The 22,440-nt window shown below is 30.0% G+C and overlaps 4 protein-coding genes and 1 long non-coding RNA gene across 7 annotated transcripts; 2 read left to right on the plus strand and 3 right to left on the minus strand.

Moving 5' to 3' along the window:
• Positions 1 to 6,620: 6,620 nt before the first annotated feature.
• Positions 6,621 to 10,566, minus strand: Beta-phers (phenylalanine--tRNA ligase beta subunit). Of its 3 annotated transcripts, none has more exons than XM_083057890.1 (13): positions 10,428 to 10,566; positions 10,158 to 10,350; positions 9,737 to 9,792; positions 9,493 to 9,647; positions 9,221 to 9,290; positions 8,885 to 9,151; positions 8,594 to 8,773; positions 8,252 to 8,427; positions 7,904 to 8,105; positions 7,670 to 7,750; positions 7,499 to 7,591; positions 6,935 to 7,214; positions 6,621 to 6,817 (listed from the first exon to the last, which is right to left on the minus strand). In XM_083057890.1, exons 2-13 carry the CDS (start codon positions 10,213 to 10,215, stop codon positions 6,666 to 6,668), a joined length of 1,770 nt encoding a protein of 589 aa, XP_082914016.1. In that variant the 5' UTR covers positions 10,216 to 10,350; positions 10,428 to 10,566; the 3' UTR covers positions 6,621 to 6,665. The 3 variants fall into 3 exon arrangements, with proteins under 3 accessions (XP_082914016.1, XP_082914017.1, XP_082914015.1); XM_083057891.1 differs by lacking the exon at positions 10,428 to 10,566 and adding an exon at positions 10,407 to 10,422; XM_083057889.1 differs by lacking the exon at positions 10,428 to 10,566 and having other exon boundaries at positions 10,158 to 10,418.
• Positions 10,567 to 12,117: 1,551 nt separating this feature from the next.
• LOC145948138 (uncharacterized) lies at positions 12,118 to 15,072 on the plus strand. Its single transcript, XM_083057893.1, has 2 exons — positions 12,118 to 12,420; positions 13,684 to 15,072. The coding sequence occupies exon 2, from the start codon at positions 13,849 to 13,851 to the stop codon at positions 14,776 to 14,778; it is 930 nt and encodes a 309-aa protein (XP_082914019.1). The 5' UTR covers positions 12,118 to 12,420; positions 13,684 to 13,848; the 3' UTR covers positions 14,779 to 15,072.
• A 165-nt stretch (positions 15,073 to 15,237) lies between these two features.
• On the minus strand, positions 15,238 to 16,826 carry Cni (protein cornichon). Its single transcript, XM_083057885.1, has 4 exons — positions 16,716 to 16,826; positions 16,479 to 16,547; positions 16,154 to 16,410; positions 15,238 to 15,994 (listed from the first exon to the last, which is right to left on the minus strand). Exons 1-4 carry the CDS (start codon positions 16,794 to 16,796, stop codon positions 15,970 to 15,972), a joined length of 432 nt encoding a protein of 143 aa, XP_082914011.1. The 5' UTR covers positions 16,797 to 16,826; the 3' UTR covers positions 15,238 to 15,969.
• Positions 16,827 to 18,023: 1,197 nt separating this feature from the next.
• Spict (magnesium transporter spict) lies at positions 18,024 to 20,074 on the minus strand. The gene is made up of 5 exons (XM_083057884.1): positions 20,007 to 20,074; positions 19,658 to 19,867; positions 19,298 to 19,420; positions 19,067 to 19,209; positions 18,024 to 18,977 (listed from the first exon to the last, which is right to left on the minus strand). Exons 2-5 carry the CDS (start codon positions 19,755 to 19,757, stop codon positions 18,243 to 18,245), a joined length of 1,101 nt encoding a protein of 366 aa, XP_082914010.1. The 5' UTR covers positions 19,758 to 19,867; positions 20,007 to 20,074; the 3' UTR covers positions 18,024 to 18,242.
• A 1,616-nt stretch (positions 20,075 to 21,690) lies between these two features.
• Positions 21,691 to 22,440, plus strand: LOC145948136 (uncharacterized). The gene is made up of 3 exons (XR_014427277.1): positions 21,691 to 21,799; positions 22,022 to 22,186; positions 22,400 to 22,440. It is a non-coding gene; the product is annotated as an uncharacterized LOC145948136 (long non-coding RNA).

A 22,440-nucleotide genomic window follows, 5' to 3' on the forward strand; every position in this document is an offset into this window, starting at 1 on the left:
AAAAAATAAAAACCTAAATTTTTACCTCCCCCTTTGGAGAAGTGTAAGGGTGAAAACCCATGGACTGATATTTTCCGCGTAACGCGTATCGCGTAACCAATCAGAACATTCAATTTCGCGTAAAGGAAACGTGGAACGGCTCTGATTGGTTACGCGGTACGCGTTACGCGGAAAATATCAGTCCATGGGTTTTCACCCTAACCCCTGGTCCACGATAGATAATTTAAGCTCCTTAAGAAATTGACCAATCGCAATCAAGTATGATGAGAATACTAGACTGTGATTAGTCAATTTCTTAAGGCTTAGGGGTTAAATCACCTATTGTGGACCAGGTCTAGCTCCTCAGGGAAGAATGTAGGCGTATATGTTTATGTGAAAGACCTCCTCCTTAATTTTCGACAGAGAATCATCTCCTTAAAATTTTTCCCACTTATTTAGAAACACCCTGTACATGGTGTACGATATATACCCATGATAGGGACAGGAGTGTAAGAGAGCGTATACGCATCGTATATGCATACAATGTGTACGTGTATCCCATCGCGTGTATCCCATACGTGTGGCATGATACTTAAATATATATTTGTATACGGCTTCCTGTACGCGCGCGTTTCATACACGCCGGATGGACGTGTGCGCACGCGCGTGCGGAGCACACTAGGCTCTAGCCTAAGAGAGTACTAAACCAGTCTATGCAACATACATACGTACACACTCGCACGTCTCACTCATACATACATTCATTCTTCCCTTCTCCTTCGTACTGTCTCTCATTTACTCGCGCTCTCTCCTTCCTCCTCTCCCCCTCTTACTCTCTCTCTTTCTTTCGTGGAACACGCAGAGATGCCAAGAAGAATGGGAATGGCATTCGAATACTGCACTCTTTGGCGGTTGCGTCCCGATCCTCTCGGTGAACATCAGGATCAAATTGTTGCGAAATATGCAACAACTTATACTTTAGCAAAAAAAAAAAAAAAAAAAAAATTGAAATCAAAGAGAGAAGACAATAAAAATTACGAGCGACGAACAAAGGAACAAAAAGAACGATAAAAAAAGAGATAGATTCTAGACGTCGGTATCGACAATTCTATTTTTCCATGGTGGACAATCATTAACACACATACATGTATTATCTGATTATATAACCTTCTTTCTCGGTGAGTGCATTTTCCGCTGACATTCGTCCTTTCTTTCCTTCGTTCCTTACGTTCATTATACGCGAGTTAGCCATTTACACACCTTAGCCAGCAAAGCGAAGACATTTGGTAGCTGATTCAACACAATCAAAAAGTCGTGAAACGGAAGAGGAAAAAGCACCAATATTCTTAACGCGATGGCGAATCCTTAAAGCGAGTGTCGATTGATGATAATCGTCAGTTTACTGAGTTCTCTTCTCTGTTTACATAAATCTAATTTTATAAAACTGCATTTTTAGACACAAATCACCATTTGAAGGATATTTACAGGAGTTTCTCAACTATATATTCTATCTTTCCTAACTTGTATTTAAATCGATAAGTGTGTGTGTGTGTATAATCCCACCTCTCTCTTTACAAGAATTATTAGATAATATTAAATAAATTGCCTCAATGTGATATGATCAAAGTCTCGATCAGAATTCGTCTTACAATTAGATCCAGCTCTGTATTGAGTCAATTAAATTTTAGCTAAATCTTGATTTAGCAATTTCATGTCTTTTTCTGTGTATGATCTTTAGAAAATATTTTGCTCGACAGAAAAATTCGTAAGTTATAAGACGAAGGTTTTAATTTCTTTTCTCTCTATTCCATTTACCTATAATTGAAATTTTGACTTCTTATATAAAGCGTGCTGTTATTATTATGATTTCAAAAAAAAAAATGTTTTAAATCATTTAAAAAAAAGATTTCAGACTATGGAGAAATATTGTGTTTAAAAAGATAGATATTAGTACTAAAAAGAAAGAAATTATGTTTTTCTTTTTTTTACTTAGCGTCATTATAAAATGTCGTAAAGCAGTTCGCTTTATGCGTTAAAGATATTTATAACGCTAAATTAACATGCAATATTCTTTATGTTCTTACAATTTTTTTCCTGAAATGTAGATAAACAAGAAAAATAAAATAAAATAATTTCAAATTTTAATAGCAATTTTTTTTCATGTTACAATCCCAACTACATTGTAGATGGAAAAGAAGGAAGCTAATTGAGGTTAGTGTTTTAACCAAGAGAGTGGCCTGAAATATGGCGAGAGACTAGCTTTGGTTACAGTTGGAATAAATAATTTTAGATCAGCGATTCGATTTCTTCTAGGTTATGTTCACGGTGCAGAAGGAAGAATGTGAGTCAGTGATGTAGTTGTAAGTACAATGTACGATCGGCCATAGTTGCAAAGCTTAATTAGTCTCTAGGTTAGCTAACTTAATATAAAATTTCTTGCCTTTTCCTTTTTACGTTATAATCTACATTCTCGCGCATAATAGAGATAAAGAAAAACAAATTTTTTTGAATCTGAATGCACACACGATACGATTCACGATTTGTAGTGCCAATTTACTCTAAAGTATCCTCAATTACACATCAGATAAGATTGGATAAAACTAATGAAAAGACTGCGCTAATCAGTCGTCGTGTATCGTCGTTCTTCGTTTTGTTGCATTTTTCGAGTTAAGCCGATTTAACTTACGCTTTTAAAATAATTAAATCTGATTTTCAAATTAAGGTTTACCTTATGAACAAACGAAAATTGCTTCGCGATATGTTTCACGCGCGTGAAAAAAAAATTCTTTCTCTTTTTACACACGTTATATATGTATGTTAAATATTCCAAATCGAAGCGTAGTGAGAAGTTGGTTCAGGGCAATTTTTCGTATTTATATGTTAAAGGCCCTGCGCACAATAGAGACAATATTAGGAATAGAAATTATTTTAAAATAATAAAGTCGAAAAAACTCTAATACAGAAATATAAATTCGAATATAAAGAGTTCTTGCTAACTTATTAACCTTTACTAATCCTTTATACCCGAATTTGTATTTTTTTATTATAGAGTCTTATCGATTTTATTATTTTAAAATAATTCTTATTCCTAATATTTAATATTTATTCCTATTTTCTTTATTGCGCAGGGCCGAAGGCTCCTGGATGCTCGCCGCGGCTGTTAGATTGTGACGTCAGAGAAAGCACATACTGAAAATTCTTAGATGCCATTTTTAAATGAAAAGATATTTCGATGAAACAGCACTTCAGATAATTTTCTCGCTTCTGACGTCATAATTCCAATATGGTAGAAGCCAGGAGCTTTAAATTTACGTGAATTAATCAGATTTGTCCCTTATAAACAAGCGAAAATTGCTTCGCGATACGTTTTACAATGCGTGAAAAAAAATCCTTTCTCTTTTTACACACGTTACATATATATATATATATATATATATATATATATATATATATGTTAAATATTCTAAAGCTTCTTCGCGAAGCGTAGTGAAGTTTTATATACATATACACACACACACTAGGTGTCCCAGACTGTCATCATGTACTTTTTGTGTCATTTATCTTTATAACTAACCTTAAATTAAAATTCTATTAAAGTAAACTCTACCTGAAATTAACTAAAGAATGTAGTTTGGTTAATATTTTATTTCCACAAGGCTTAGTTTGCGAAAAAGCTTTTATTTTCAATCGCTTATAACTCGGAAATTATTGGTACCTCGACATTTTCACTGAGAAAAAAATCATCTCCAAATAACCTCAGGAATCTCCCATTAACGGGTGATATAGTAAGTTTGGGACACCCTGTGTATATATATAATATATATATAGTTCGGGAAAATTTTTCGTATTTGTCAGCAATGCGGCGATAGTATTGCATGTTAATGGAATATTGTCTGTCTATCTGTCTCTCTCTCTCTCTCTCTCTCTCTCGGGCATAGATAACAATGACACAAGATCGTCATCTCGTACAGTTTTTCCCACCTCGAAGGATACACTCTTTTATATGTGTATACCGTGCGCATGAATGCAACTCATATGCATGGAATTTGTACAGATACGTACCTAGAGAGCGTATGTGCGTGCAAACTCATGTATGTAACACACGCGCACGCTTGTAAATCGTGTAACGTAGATCGTTACAATCGATTCAACGTACAACAAGCACGTAGATTCGTAACATTATATATTGATATCATCGATATACTCTATGAGAGATGTACAGATTGATTAGAAATAGGAAAAATAGCGCATAAAGGGACGGAAAGAGAAGAGACACAGTAGGATTTCACTTGTGTGTATGTGTATGAATTCCAGCGAATTCCGACAAATTCAGCGTGAATTCCTGCAAATTCCACTGTATATTAATTCAAAATCAAAAGATTCGCGAGAATTAGCCTGCGCATTTGCCCTGAAGACGATGACGATGGCGATAATGATGATATATATGTATATATATATATGTATATATATATATATATGTATATATATAAAGAGATGAAACCTACATACAAGAAGTTATAATTCACGAAGAAATGGTATTTGCCTAGAAATTCGCAGAAATTACATTCGCATACATACATATTATACGCACACACACACATACATACATACGAACACAAGCGCGCAAGACAATCATATACATTTTCTCTCTCTGTCTCTCTCTCTCTCTCTGTCTGTCTGTCTGTCTGTCTCACTCTGTCTCTCTCTCTCTCTCCATTCCCTCTCTTCCTATCCGTCTCTCCCTTACACTCACATCCTGTTTCTAGCATAGGATGTACGGATGTCTTATCACGTCTTAGCATAAGCCCCTATCTCTCTCTTTCTCTCTCTCACACTCGCTCTTTCTTTCTTTCTCTCTCGTTTACCTCGGAAACGCTGTCCTCTTCGCTTTCCGACGAATCAGTCATAAACCGTGGCTGTAGTTCCGAGTAGGTCTCGGTTTCCGATTTCGTCGGGCTCGAATTCGAAGATTGGGGAGTCGACGACGTCTTTCCAGTATTATCGTGATAAACCACTGCTGCTGCTGATGGTGTTAATGCTGCTGCTGCTGCTGTCGCGGATTGCTGCTTTTCGTGGCTGCTGCTTTTCTGGCTATCCGAGGTCGTTCCTTGTACTACATTCTGCATCTTTACTCCCCAGATAAATCATATGATACACACAGTTTCTATCCCCTTTATACTGGATATGATACGTAACGCACCGTACGCACTCGCTCGTTCGCCCTTTTTTTTTCTCTCTCTCCGCACGAACGTGGCGACGATATACGAGGCCCTCTTCGTGAGCGAGGAGCGAGGATAGTCGTCATTCACGTAAGCTAGTACCCGCCATTTCCACTATGGCGACGACGAGAGCCGAGAGAGAGAGTCCCCCGAATACGCTTATTTCCCCGAACGTCGTCGTCGGTCAGCGCTCGAACAATATTCGCGATCCAATATTTCGCTCGCGAAACCGCAGCGCCACCGTGGCGCGTAATTTAAACTGCGGCAATTCAAGTATGTCAAGTGCACACAATAGAGAAAATTTTAGGAATAGGAAGAAATATATAATATATATATAATATAAAATATAAAATATAATATAAAATATAAAATATAATATATAAATATATAATATATATAATATAAATATATAATATATATATAATATAAAATATAATATAATATATATAATATATAATATAATATACAATATAAAATATAATAATACATAGGGTCGGTTTCACCATCTCCGATTAACTCAATCGGCCGATTAAATTTAAGAATTGCCAACTGCAAAGCTATTATTAATAATTATTATTATATAATAATATAATGTAAAATATAATAAAATAATATATAATATATGTATAAATATCCCAAATAGCAAACTGACGTCATTAAACGTCTAATGACGTCATTGCCGTCAAAATGACGCTGTCAAAATGACGTACGCTTGTGTGCTATCTGGGATATAATATATATTAAATATATATATATATATATATATATATATATATATATTACAAAAATATTAGATTATTATTAGAAAATATTTTATAAGTTTAATATTTTTTTTTATTACTAATTTTATTAGAGGATGATTTTTTTATTTTATAAATTTTAAGATATATTCAAATAGGTCCTAATAAGGTCTTTACATAGAAAAGTATTATATTCTTTTTTTGTGGAATCCAACATTGTGAAGATAAAAAATATTTTGTTTTGCTTCTTACTAGTTTTTTATGTAAACCTACTTATTATATAGAAAATTAAAAAAATACACAGATATCTACAGACAATAAGTATATTTATCTTCTTAGTATATATTGGCTATAATTTTGTAATAATTGTCCGATTATATCTTCTTACATGCAATACATGCATGAATATGCACATTCTATACTTTAGAAAAGTTGCAAATGTATATATGTATTTATGTAAATATATGCTCAAATATATCAAACATGAAGATATGTATGTACATAACATAAATATACTTCGTTTTAACTAAAATTTTCGAGAAACATTTTTACAAATATACTAAAATGTTTTAACATTATAACATTATACATAAATAGATAGATGACATTGTAAATAAATTACATATATAGATATTTTTATCTCAAATTTTATTTAAATACATCTTATAAGATAAAAAATTTTTATTTCAATAAATTTCATTATAAATTATTCGCATATTTATTTTTATTATACAAATGATTCAATGTTTATTTCCATAGCAGAACATGGAACATTTAATTCAAACTTTGAAAGTACATCCGGATGTAAAACTCCCATTTTTCCTATTACTTCACCATAGCAAACAATTTCAGCGCATCGTTGAGGGAAAAATGTTGGGTCTGTAAAAAATAAATAATGAATAAAATAAATTTCTATCGTTTGTAAAAATATTTTTTTGTATTTGAAATTAACCAAGCGCATATTTTATAAAAAAGGATAATGTCTATCCATCTTACCATCAGCTGTACGCAAATAATATCCACTTTTGTCTTTGTTAACGCTCCAAGGTATTTCCAGTAGTAATAATATTCTATCTACTAAGCCATGAATTATTTCAAAACCAGCTGATTTATTAGCGTATACTGCGCACAAACGACGATTATTACGCGCACCAACTTCGGTCTTATCGTCTCGTAATACAACATCAGAAACTTCAAACAATTTGTGAGGCAATGATACCTTCTTATTCGCAGATATCGTTTTAAGTAATCCTGGTAAGAGTGAAGTACGTGCAACCTGCAACGATTTTTTCATTGAAATATTTTGAATAATTTTTAATTTTACAAAACTGGAAAAATTTTACAGTCAATTTTTATATCTTTAAACCTCTATTTTTCAAACAAGTTAAATCTTTAATAATCTATCACTTTTTCATTAAACTAATTGCACATCTAAAAAAAAATTTTACGCTAGATGTATATGTTATATTAATAAATAGAATGAATAAGGATTATATAAGAGAAGAAAGAGGACTTATATACAATAAAAATACGGAAACTCGAGATTATAAATTAATTTACCTGGAACTCCAAAGTTTTCGGATTAGATATGTGAACTGCTGGTACATCTTCTATTTTATGACCCAATTTATCTGCCACATCTTCACGTGAACACTATAAAATAAGATAATTAAAATGTATAGAATTAAAGATAAAAGAGTTATTCAATGTAAGAATTTTTTTTTAATATACCAGAGAAAAAGTTAGCGCCTCGGTAAATCCTGCCTGTGCTAATTCTATTCGTATCTGATCAGTGAGTTTATTGAGTGCAAACTGAAAATTAAATATAAAATTTTAAATTTAAATAATATAAGTTATACATATATTATACATATTTTACATAATTATACATATATATTAAATATATTAAATTAATTAAATACAATTTTGAATTATATTTAATTAAAAGGAATAATTTAAATTTACCTCTGCTGCAATTGTCGATATATGAGGTATAGTTTTTTTAATTTCATTATATCCATAAGCAATGGCAATATCTTCATAAATGTCACAAGAATGTATCACATCGTGTCTCGTTGGTGGTATTTCTACCACTAATTTATCATTCTTTACTTTAGATTTTAGGGACATCCTTGACAATAACTGTGCAACCTGTTCTGGTGTCTGTCTATATAACAGAAAGATAAAATCACATTTATTTTATTTCACGTTTTATATAACTTCGGTATTTATTATTAATTTATTATTATTAATTATTATATTATATTTAATTTATTATTATTAATATATAATAAAAAGAATTTTATCACTTACTTAATACCGATATAACTTGTCGCTTTATTACAGTTAATTACTTCCGTTCTGTACTTTAAGCTTGGATAATGAAAAGTTTGATTGTCAGGATATACCACTTCTACTGTTTCAGCAGTATATTTTTTGCTGCAATATTGACTAAAAGCACAGACTATAGTGTCCACTACGATTTTCGCCTAAAAATTCTTTGTTTTATATACATATAAACATACACACACACGTGTATATATATATTAATATTAGTTACTTGTATTTTTATAAATCACAATTTTTTTAAAAATATTGTTTACAAATAAAAATACATAAAGATTAAAAATAATAATAATAATAAAATATATATACCTTTGTAAGATCAGTTGCAGTGCATTCAATAAAAATATTTTTTGTATTAAGTGTTATTTTTGAATGGTCTCCATTAATAATAGGAGGAAGAGATAAAACAATTCCATTACTATCGTATATCACGGGGTAAACAGGACTGTCTTTTATGATAGGTAAATATTGCTTGAGTTGCGAATGTGTCTGTAATGTGTGTTAAGTAACAATAACATATATCATACATATATGACTATATACATTTATTAGTTTTTATTTATGTAAAATTAATAAATACATAGTAAGATAAATACTTACTGCGTACAATTGCATGATGCCTTTACCTGTATATTCTTTATTCTGATTAAGCGGTTTGAAACGTATCTCTGATGGTGGTTTGGCATCATATAAAAATGGACCTTTAATTGTATCTAAATCATGAGTGCCGACAGAAACCAGAGTACGCTTTCTGCCTATATTTTGATGCAACTTGTCTTGAAGATCAATGAAGCTGTTGTAAGAATCTTGTGTCAAAGTAACATCGCGTAAAATTGTTGCAACTAGATGGCCTCTTACTTTTAAGCACTAAAAAAAGGACATCATAGCTATTTAATATCAAACAAATTGAAAGTTTTCTACAAACATCATACATACTTCTGGACTCATCACAATTCTTTCCATTCCTGTCTTTGGTGTTATTGCTTTATAATGTGGAATGGATATTCTATTCACAAAAGAAAAAAAATAATAGATTTTATATATATTAAGTTTTAAATACAATATCTTAGAAATAAAATTCTATAAAAACAACTTTTTATAGAATTTTATTAAGAAAACTTCTTGTTTATATATTATTTGAATCTCACATTTTCTTTTTTTTTAATTCTTTCACGAAAACTATAAAAAAACTTAAATTCTATATTTACTTGTTCATAAAAATAAGTAGCCCAACACTTAAACTCTCCAAGCATAAAAGGTCATATCTGTTAGCAGGTATATCAATTTTGTAAATGACTTCTTCAGATGCATCTATATCTTGATTAATACCTTGTTCTTTTGCTATCATTTGTTTCTCTGTCGTCTGTTCATAAATAATCAAATAATTACAGAACAAAATATAATTCAATTATGGTGAATTAAAAAATATAGCTGATATAGCTCAATACTTACCACCTCATCTAGTTCTAAACCAAATTTGAAACATAAATCTTGAAATTCATCATCCGCTGAAACAAAGATTTACATTTGCTTTAGTGAAATATATCTTCCAGTATGATAATATAACTTTAATCTTTTTATATTTTCTAAAAAATTAATATTTATCTTACATTATAAGTAAAAACAACAATAATTAATTAATTTCTTGATTACAATTACTGTTATTTTTATTTATATTGTATATTAAATATATTAACTATAGTAATATATATAAAAATAAGTTTTATTTATATTACTTTAATATAATTTGCGATTATATTCTAATAAGAGTTAAACAAAAGTAAACGTGATATAACATTTATTTTACAAAATTCATATTTTTTTTTTTTTTTTTTTTTTTTGCTTAGATAATACAAAAAATTACAAAACTTACAATATGTCCTGCCCAATGTTTGAAACAATAAATCACGTTTTATTCCAATAGTCGGCATTTTTATTATATTGAAGCAATCTCTCGATGTAACGAAGCAAATTCCCAATGTCCTTATCGATTTTTTATCAGATTTCTTGTTAATTCCTCTAGTTTCTCAACTGTTCATCCAATTAATGATCTATTAATTAGCGATCTGTAATTACGATCGATTTTTAGGTTAAGGATACTTATGAAGTTCACGGTACAAACTTTTTGTCGCTTTTTTACTACCGGCCCAGGCTCGTTCTACAATACGTCGTATGTCGCAGTCGGATGTCGGAACTTAAGCGATGGTCCAATGAGAAAATTTCTTTTTCGAAAACGAAATTTCCTCATTGGACCATCGCTTAAGGTACATTTTCATGCTGACGCTCGACGCTGGATTCGAGCGTCAAATCTGGTCATGTGATAGATTTTTGAATTTCCGCGTCGAGTGATAAAAGCTAAACTGTGTTTAGTTTTGACGCTCGACGCTCATTTCTGTCAATCCAATGGTTAGGCTATATTTCGCGTCCCTCTAAATTTTTAAATATATTATTGTTAAAAATTTACCACAAAATTATATCGATTCCGGTATTATTTTGAATATCTATTATAGTAGAGAGAGAGCAAGATGGATTCCCAACAGGTAAATATCAATTAAAATTATATTGGTATCAATGTAACCTCCAAATATGCTTTTTATTACAGAAAAAAATAGAATAATTGATGATACATTTTTTTTACATATTTAGCAAATTCGTATTGTGTATACTTTTGTGGTTTGTGCGAGGAAATTTGCGAGAAGATTCAAGGTCATTCCTGTCTAGAGGGTTACAACAAGTTTTACATTGACGAGAATCACTACTTTTATCCCATGCTAGGTATGTAATGTATAATGAAAGTAATTTTTTATTACAGAATATTATATATTGTTTGTTTCATACTATCAAAGATGCGCTAATTGAAAAACAAGTCGATAAAATAATACAATGAAATACGGATACACATTAAGGTACCTTTTCATGCTGACGCTCGTTTTTAGCGGCAAAAGACGTCACGTGACCAAAATTGACGAATTGGTATCTTTATTTTTGGTCACGTGAAGGTGCAGTCCCATGGAGCAGCGTACGGCGTACCGGCGTACGGCGTAAAAGAGCTTGGCCAATCACAGGCTTTTCGCTCGTTTTCGTTACGCCAGCACAAACATCGGCTGTCCCATGGAGCGTATTTACGCTGGCGTAATGATCAATAAGCCAATCTCAGTAGCTTTTACAAAGTTTATTTTCAAAATGGATATTTAAGGGGTCTTGTGATTGGCTTATTGATCATTACGCAGCGTAAATACGCTCCATGGGACAGTCGATAAAAAGATTTTAGCGCAACTTTTTAACATATATTTATATATTAAAACAAAGTTAAAATTCAAATGTGTATATAATCTCGTTAAAATGTCAGGCTCGAATTTGCATTAATTAATTTAATAAAATACTTGAAAATTTACAAATGTCCGAAAAATACACTATGCAAAGAAGCTATTCGACAAAAATTAGTTCAAATATATATATAATTTATAAATTGATGAAAGCTGAAGAGAAGAAAAAAGACTCCCGAATTAGACGCAATCCTCGAAGATTTTGGGTTCGACCAATTTTTAGTATTGAAAGACGATTAGCACAAGGGGCTAGCAACAATCTGGTCGAAGAAATGATTTACACAGATACAGATAAATTCCTCAATTTTTTTCGAATGACACCAAAAATATTTGAAAAATTGTTGCAAATTGTTTCACCACGTATACAGAAACAATTTGTAATTATAAGAAAAATTTTAGATTGGATGATGTACGAGTTATTAAACCGAATTATAGGCCGTCACGTAAACATCTGTACGCGCTGTACTACGCCGGATACAACAGCGTAAAATCTGTGATGGCGTAATGAAAACGAGCGTAAAGCCTGTGATTGGCCAAGCTCTTTTACGCCGTACGCCGTACGCTGCTGCATGGGACTGCACCTTGAAACGGAACGTACCCTATGTCGTTGCTGGAAAGCACCCACCAGTGAACTATAACCATACTGGAAGGACAACTCCTTTGTTCTCGAATTTGTACTGCGAATTGCGTGCAGAATTTCTTTTAAAATTTGTATACGCACTTCATCTCCACTGAATTCAAATCTGTTCAGAAACGAAGATAGCAAAACGAGTATTAAAATATAAACTTATTAAATTGCGTCACTCATCTGTAAGTAAAAAATGTTTCTTTCTTTTAGACTCTAGACATTTCTTATTTCTTCGTTCATATACATATATCGAATAATAAAACAACTCAAATAGCAAACTATTATATGTAACGTCATTAAATGTCAAAATTCCGTCCTTTTACCGTCTAATGACGTCATTCGACGTCAAAATGACACGCTTGCTGCCTGGATGATTAAATTTTATATTCTTTTATTTGTTATTATTACATTACAATATAATTACTATTACGCTATTAGAATTATAAAAATATTTGCAAGAAACGTAATTTTATTCATCAAATTTTTCAAAAGTATATATATATGATTCTTATATATATGTATGCACAATATAGATTCAATTTCTGATTGTAAAACAATATAACTGTGTTTATTTAATCAATTTATTACAATTTATTTGTTTTATTATTTGTTTTATTATTCCATTTATCAAAGCAGGGCATAGAGAGTAATAAATTTCTTAATTTGTGAAAGTACAAAATACTTATAATGTGTTTCTCATCTATTTCTGAGTAATAATAATTAATTATTGTCTATAATTATTTCTATATAAAACGTAGGACAATAAAATAAATAATCAGATGGTTGATTTTTTATTCTTGAGATATATAATATTTATCTGTGAAATTACTATTAAAACAATGTTGAAAAATATTCTTCTCTTTTCTTTAAAAAGAATTCTGTTATGAAAACTATTTTATTTTATTTTTTTAAGTCTATCTTTATTTTATCTTGTTTTTTAAAATTTTTAGAATAAAAATTTTTTAATTTTTAAATTGTTTTTAATTGAGTATAATAAAAAAATATATGTGTGTGTAATATTATGTAAATATATATAATAATATAGTGTTTGTATCAAAACAATATTTATTATAATCAATATACAGTTTTGAAGAAAATAATGATTATGTGATGCATTACTGTTTTAAGATATATAATTGATATTGAATTATATAATTATTACAAAAAAGATTAATAACGTTTAATTTAATTTTAAACGTTTAAAAGATTAATAACTTTTAAAAGATTAATAAATTTTTAACGTTTAAAAGATTAATAACTTTTTTGTAATAATTATATAATATAAAAAATAATAAAGAGACTATTTGAAATACTTATATACTATTCATAAAATATTTAAAATAATATATAAATAAAAATTTTAAAAATTATTTTATGAAATATTTTTTAAGACATTCAATTTGTATAAGACTGTATTATTATATTAAAACATAAATTATTTGCAGCATTGATGACCAAGATGTCCACCATTATTGAAGATGTCAGTGTCCATTGTAAAACACAATTGACAGAACACATTTTATTACACATGACGCATTGAGAAATTTTTAAAATTTTGTGAATTTGGTAAAGAAATATCTAGCATAGCAAACAATGATTTTATATTTTATATGCGACCTAACCCTAAAGAGAGTACATTGGCATTTTATGGGACGGCAAGGTTTAACTTACAGAGTCCCACAATAAAGGGAAATTACTATACAGAAAGTTTGTATTCTGTTTTTTTGAATACTATTAAAACTGACCATGGAGGTGACGAGCTCGTCAGTGCTATCAGTAAAAAAATTTGCAAAAAACAAGATGAGAAATGTTTTATAACCACAACCGCAAGTGATACATTATTGTATAAAGAAAATATTTCATTTTTTATTGAAAATCAAACAAAGTATTTACCTAATGGGACACTTACAATATATTTCGAATTCCGTACACTTATTAGCAGGACTAATAGTAGTGTAAACCATTCATTTAAGCCACTTACTCAAAGAGATACAGATATTTTTGTTCCTACTGAAATATCTAATTCATTTGTTACATTAGTAATAAATAAAGAACAAACTTTTAAAATAAATAAGCTTTTACTATGTTCAAAAAGTAAAGTATTTAAAGCTATGTTTGACTGTGGTCTACAAGAAAGCCAAACTAATGAAGTACATATATCTGATATAAGACACGATATCCTGAAAGAATTATTATTTTTTTTACAAACTGATCAATTATCTAAAAATCTAAAAGAGATAAATATATATGTAATACGTGAACTCTTTATTACAGCTAATAAATATGAGATAGAAGATCTTAAATTAATATGTGAATCATGTTTAATTAGAAATATAACAACAGAGAACGTTGTAGAACATTTAAAGATTGCATATTTACATAATGGAAAAAGTTTGGAAAAATATGCCAAAGATTTTATGAAATTATATTTAGAAGATATTGTGAATACCCCAGACTTTATAACTTTAATAGAACAATATCCTAAGTTAATATATGAGATTAAAAATATTGATCTATCTCCTGAAGTCTATTCCTTCTAATAATAATGCATCTTTTATGATTTATTCAATAATTTAAAATATCATATCGAACTCTTACGAATTAAAATATATCAAATTTAAATATATGTATTTAGAGAAAGTTCACATTTTATGATTATGCAAAATAAGGTTTTTTTAATTTACATTATAATAACGCATAGTAATTATTTAGTTCAGCATATCTCTGGAGTATTAAAATATAAATTTTTTATAGTAAAAGTCATTTAAGTTTTACTTTAGAAAGATACAACACAAATTGTAAAAAAACAATGTTGATTTTATATTATACGCATAACAGTATTATTGTTTGTTAGAATTTTCCAATAAAACCTTGATTTATTACTTTAACTTTTGTTTTATATAATGAAATAGAAATTAAGTATATATTTTATTTGTTTAATTCATTTCAATGTATTAAATATATGGTATTCTTAAACTATAACATAATTGATTTGGACTTTTATTGTATTTATGTTCCAAGTTATCCCTGATCATGATAGAAGATATAGATGTAAGTTCGTATGCAAGTATATTATTTAATGTTGCAGTAGAATATACACAGCACCCTTTTTTCGTAAATAGAAATAGTATTTTACATGATTGATAAAATAATAAATTGATATAAACTTAAAAATAAAGCAAAAATTGATATTATGCATTACGCAAAAGTCTGTACTTGTACCGGCTCATTGCCTACTAAAAATCTATAGTTTGTATATTATATATATATAAAAGTTATGTATTGTATGAAATATACATAATTTTCTACATGTAAAAAAATATATAGTTCCTAACAGTTTATAAATAATACAAAATTAATTTGATTAAAATACAAATAGAATCAATATTTATTTATTTTGATATACTCTTTCGTGCGTCTAAAAAAAGATAAATAATATACTAGTAGACTCAAAATATACTTAATATTTATTTTATAAAAGATACTTTGTCCGTAACATATCATACATATTGTGAAAAAAATATTCAGGTAAGTTATTATATTGGAATTATATAAAGTCTAGATACAATCACAAAAGACTTTTTCTCTCATGTTGTGTTATATTACAAAACTTTCAATATAATAAATTAATTGTAATGTCACTTCTTGTGTTTCTCCAATATATGCATTGCTGCATAAGAGAATTGAAATTTTTATCAACTTTGATGGTTATCAGTTATCAGTTTTAAGTTTTAAGTAATCAATGAGTTGATCATTCTGAAATATAAATTACAGAAAAAAATTATAATTATTTACATGATTAGATATGATAAGAGAAAGAGAGGATTATAGGATAAGAGAAAGATAGAATAAAAAAAAAGATGGAAAGAGGAAGAAAGGAAAAGAGACAGAGAGAGGAGGGAAGGAATAACTCACCCATACAAATAGTAGAAAAATGAAAGAAGATAAAATGCTAGCTTAACCCATCCTTCTCTTTGGTACATAGACAAATCATAAGCGTTCATTATGCTTGTAGGATCATACAAGCCAGATTCTGTCATCAAAGGTCTGTTTATGTATCGCCATACATGATAGGCTATCAGTGGAATATTGATGAACAGTGAAAAATACTGTTCACTGATTAAAAAGAAAAAATTGATTACAATATGCAATATATACTCCGGCAGAACTAACTGAAATAAAAATGTAATGACTGAATAATACCATAAACAGTAGGTGATATGTTATCTGCGTATCTTACCGGATTTAAATTATTACACTGATCGATCGGATTTTTATATCCAGTTTTTAATTCATCAAACGTGATTACCTGAAAGATTTAATTACATTAATTAACACAGTAGTAATATATTATATGTACATACACACACACATTATCGTTAAGGTTATACGCAATTTATTTAACGTGTGTAGAAACATCTATAATGACTTTTATCACCATAAATTATTGTATGAACACATTATACGAGATACGTACGTGAAATATCGCGAAAAATATTAAAAATGCGTCCCCGATTAATGCTACGATATATGAAAAAGCAGCTAAATTGAATGTCATTCTGTATACAGACAAAAGGCAACAATGAAGTTAATATACTAGAGTTCCTAGAAGCTTTCTAGGGACTTTAAAGGCGGTATTCATTGCGATTGGACACAACCAATCATAGCGATCGGTACCTAGGGTAACTAGCATGATCGACCAATCAGAAAATTCCTGCATTCGATTCGAAGAATTCCAAAGAATTTCGAAGAAATTCGAAGAATTTTGTAAACAAAAATTAAGTATTGTAAAATAGAGTATAGTTATTAAAAAATAGAGTAGTTTTGTATATACAGGGTGTCTCAGACCACCAGCAATTTTTTGAGGAAACAACGCATTTTCGTGAAAAATGTTTCATAAAAAAGTTGTAGGGCTCTATAAGTGGCGCATTATATAATAATATTAGTATGACCTTGAATAGCACCGTCAAGGTCACATAAAAATCACTTTTGAATTTTTTAAATGGAACCCCCTATTTTTCACTACATATTCTTGTAGCTTACCTCGAGAGCTTTCCAAAACACTATAATTGAGTTTACAGTATTTTGACATAAAATATAAAATATATTGTGAAACATTCACTTTTCGGTAATCTTACACTGTAATACTTTTTTGCACAGAATAATGAGACCAATCAATTGGTGTAAAGAAAACACATGGTTGATTTGAAAAAAAAAAATTGTTGCAAATTGCATACTTTTTTTAAAACAATTCTTTACACCAATTAATTGGTCTTATTATTCTGTGCATAAAAGTATTACAGTAAGATTACCGAAAAGTGATGAATGTTTCACAAGATATTTTATATTTTATGTCAAAATATTGTAAATTTCAAGTCTCATAACTCAGAAAATACTTAATATAAAATAACTCAATTATAGTGTTTTAAAAAGCTTTCGAGGTGAGCTACAAGAATATGTAATAAAAAAGGGGTTCCATTTAAAAAATTCAAAGTGATTTTTATGTGACCTTGACGGTGCTATTCAAGGTCATAATATTATTATATAATGCGCCACTTAGAGCCCTACAAGTTTTGTTTGAAACATTTTTCACGAAAATGCGTTTTCTCAAAAAAACTGCTGATACAGATGGCCTGAGACACCCTGCAACGTACATATATATAATATTATATATATTAATAAAATAAATTGTACTTGATTAAATAAATAAAACTAATTTTTGTAACATTTTTTGTAACAAAACATTTTTATTTACATGTGATTCATAAATTAATTAAGAAAATCTAAGCAATCCGCAATTAAAATATAAATATTACATATTTAACACTAATATACATACATATATATATATACATATACGTTTAACTATGGATGTCGCGTATGTGAATGTGTGTGGATAAATAATTTTTCTTTACAATTATTATATACAATAATATTACAACATTTATACAAAATATTTAAACGTAATTTGTGGTGTTATGTATATATTTTTATAAAAATAATTTCAAATAGTTCTGTTGAGATCTGAATTAACATAAGTATGATTTAACAAATGTTGAGACTCTAATTTAGTTGTTGCTCTTTCTTGATCATCCCATCTTGAATTATAATTTGAAAGTATTTCCCTTTTGGGTTTCAACATGTCCTTAATATTTCCATAATATATGTCTATGTCTTTAAAAGCATTCAATAAGAATATAGCTATTATAACTATGAGAAAACCACAAGAGGCACCCAAAGTATTTTCCACACTCATTTTCTCCCATTCTCTGAATAAAATCGCAGATGCTATTATTACTAATGTCGTGAAGAAAACATAATAAATTGGTGTCACGACAGACGTGTCGAACAAATCGAGTGATTTGTTTAAATAATTCATTTGCACCGTGATGCAAAGAATAATGCTAAATATAAAGACCCATGTCAGCCAAACGACAAACGCATTCTCCTTGCCAGAGATAGTTTCCTTCAGAGCCAAACCTAGACCTTTACAACTCATAACAGTTAAAGAGCCCACAGAGGAGCACAAACATATATACACTAAAATATTTTGTTTACCATATGCTGGACCGAAATAAAATACAATCAACAGGGAACACATTATTACAATTAAAACGTACGATATATAAGCTGGTTGTCTTATTTTGACAATTAAGTCACTTAAACTGCTAACTTTTTCTTCTTTGGGCGAATGTAATACTATTATGGTAGAACCTAAGATACATAATAAACAACCCATCTAAAAAACAAAAATTGTATTAATATCGTAAATTATATTGCTAAATATTAAATAATCATTGTTTCTTTAAACGCAGAGACTTCTCTTACCTTTCCCAATAGATTTAATTTTTCATTAAGATATTTGGAAGCTAATACTGCTGATACTAGAACGCTCAATGCACCCAATGGTGTTACAAGTGACGCAGGTGCAAATGCATACGCAATAAAATTTGCCGCTTCTCCTATTCCCACTATACATTCATTTTAAATATCATTGTAGGAAAAAATGACAATACCTAAGATATTATACTTGGAATCTCCTAAGATTTATATACATACTAGATAAGAGACCAGCCCACCATATCCATTCCTTTAAATAGCCAAAACCTCCGGAGGAAGCACGTATTCCACCGTATCTCTGAAGTCGGATCAAAGCTATTTTCTTAATGATAAAACTGGCACCTATAAATAACAGAGTAACAAATAAATAAACTTAAAGATAAAAAAAATTAATTTTTGTGTGTATTTTTGTTTCTCCTCTCTTTAATTTTAATTTTTTTTTTATAAAAATTCTTTATAAAAATAATTATAAATAATTATTTTATAAAAATATTTTTCTATAAAAATAATTTAACCAATATAGTGACAAATCGAATGTTAACATTTAATTTTTCTCGTTGAACCGATTAAATCACAAACCTATAAATCCACTTGAACTAATTGCTAGTCCTAAACCGATATAAAAGCTCGTTGTATCATAATTTTCATCGTCATTGGTCACCTCTGTCGTAAAACTCATATTTTGTTACAAAAATTAAAGATTGACAGGAATGACAGATGATGACAGACTATGAGTACGTTTACACGGCACCCTTAGAGCCAGTTTCACCAACATCGGTTAACTTTAACCTCCGGTTAAACTATATCTTTGTCTCGTTTCAGATACGTTCATTAAAAAGAGACAAACATATAGTTTAACTGGAGGTTAAAGTTAACCGATGTTGGTGAAACTGGAGAGCCAGTTTCACCAACATCGGTTAACTTTAACCTCCAGTTAAACTATATGTTTGTCTCTTTTTAATGAACGTATCTGAAACGAGACAAAGATATAGTTTAACCGGAGGTTAAAGTTAACCGACGTTGGTGAAATTGGCCCTAAGGGTGCCGTGTAAACGTACTCTATAGAGACCCTCTAGGGTGCGTTCCAAAACCTAAATGCCATTGCACGTACAAAAATTTTAGTCGTAATCGTAAAACCATAAGCAAATCGTCCAATCATAGAGATGAATTAAGCTCCGTGAACTTGGCCCCCCAATTTTGACTTTTTGAGTTCTTTTTTTTTTTAAAATCGTTTGTAAGTTGTTTGTAGGTGATTGTTAGATTAATTAAAACGTTTGTTAGATTAGCCTCGCGCTGCAAAATAAAAAATAAAATTGACCGTGAAGTTAGCCCCCGGTTTTTTATTTTGATCCTATTTAAGTTTTGCAGAGGCTCAATCGATGCGGAATCGTTTGTTGGTCACGAATATGCTAATTAGAACGTTTGTTAGATCGTCGTTTCTTAAATAAAAGCAGAAAACGATATTTGATAATTTTCTAGGGAAATATCCGCCGGAAGGTAGCCCCCGGCTTTTAATTTCGATTATTTAAGTTTTGCAGAGGCTCAATCGATGCGGAATCGTTTGTTGGTCACGAATATGCTAATTAAAACGTTTGTTAGGCCGGTATTCATAGTCCGTTCTCATTTCAAGACCGTCTTAAGTAATGTCTTAAGATGCAAATACGGCTCTGTGATTGGTTAATCACATCTTAAGATTGTACTTAAGACAGTCTTAAATATAAGAACCGACTATGAATACCGGCCCTAGAAATAAAACTACTTACTTTAGAAATTAAATTTTGCGCCATGGCTACTTCCGGTTTTTGCTGAAAAATGTCGGCACCAATCAAAATTGGATTCCTTGGCTGCTTTCGCGAGAAAATTAAAATGATCCAGATTAAAATGATCCTGTGCGAATGAATTCAAGAATCGAGCCCCTGTGCTGTGATTGGTCAAATCTGAAATTTCACTGAATTTCATTCAGTCCAATTTCAATGAAATTCAGTGAAATTTCAGATTTGACCAATCACAGCACAGGGGCTCGATTCTTGAATTCATTCGCAAGAGAAACGTATGCGCAAATTCGGCTCTTACAGAAAAGTTGCAAGTTGATTGGCGATCGCATGGCTTTTAGCCAATCAACTTGCAACTTTTCTGTAAGAGCCGAATTTGCGCATACGTTTCTCTTGCGAATGAATTCAAGAATCGAGTCCCAGGATCATTTTAATCTGGATCATTTTGATTTTCTCGCGAAAGCAGCCCTTATTTAGAGGGTCTCTACTATTTCCCTTCCATTTATATATGTTCTAAAGGCTCAAGGCTCATTCAGACAGGACGCGTCAAGCGTCAAGCAGCGAGCAGCAACCATTCAACAACCAATAAGCGAGGTAATATTAGCAATGGCGTAAAAAATATTGCCTCGCTTATTGGTTGCTGCTCGCTGCTTGACGCTTGACGCGTCCTGTCTGAATGAGCCTTCATTCAGACAGGACGCGTCAAGCGTCAAGCAGCGAGCAGCAATCATTCAACAACCAATAAGCGAGGTAATATTAGCAATGGCGTAAAAAATATTGCCTCGCTTATTGGTTGCTGCTCGCTGCTTGACGCTTGACGCGTCCTGTCTGAATGAGCCTTAAGTTGTTTTCTTATTTTCATGATATACATCGGTGAGCCATCTAAATATTCATACGTTTATGACACGGATTTTACGTTTGAGAACTGTGGACGTTTGAAAGTTATAAGGTAAACAATTGATTGAACATATGAAAAAAGGATTTAGAATATTATAGAAATTTATAAGCTCATCTTTTGACTTGGCTGCACCTTTTTTTCTTTTTTCTCAAAATTAAAATTATAAAAAAGTAATAAGTAAATCAGGTATTGCGCACAGAATTCTTATTTTATTTTATTAAAATTTTATTTATTTAAACATAAACGACAAGTGAATTTCTATCAATTTTAAAGAATTTCGAAGAGATGCAAAACGTGGAGATAAAAGCAAGAATTCGGGATATCGACTATACTATTTCAAAAGCCAAAGAACTAAGTAATAATGATGGAGAAATAATAACACAACATGATATTTTCTATAATGCAACAAAGGCAAGATTAAAGTTACGAAAATTTGAGGTAAAAGTACTATTAATTTCTTATTTAATGCATCCATTATTATTATAATAGTATAAAAATGCATATTATTATTAGAACATTTTTGATGAAACAATTCTATCATAGGCATGTGCATAATATTCTAAGAATGTTTTTTTAAGATTTAAAAATTATATTGCATTTTTTTTTGTATTATCCATCTCATACAAATTTTTATTTTTTTTTTTCTCATAGGATGGTACCGCACAATTAATTTCTTACGTGCGACCAAATAC

This window comes from Prenolepis imparis, unplaced genomic scaffold (genome assembly GCF_030444845.1).
Source record: "Prenolepis imparis isolate NDT839.2.m4 unplaced genomic scaffold, iyPreImpa1.0 SCAF_256, whole genome shotgun sequence".
Lineage (NCBI taxonomy): Eukaryota > Metazoa > Arthropoda > Insecta > Hymenoptera > Formicidae > Prenolepis > Prenolepis imparis.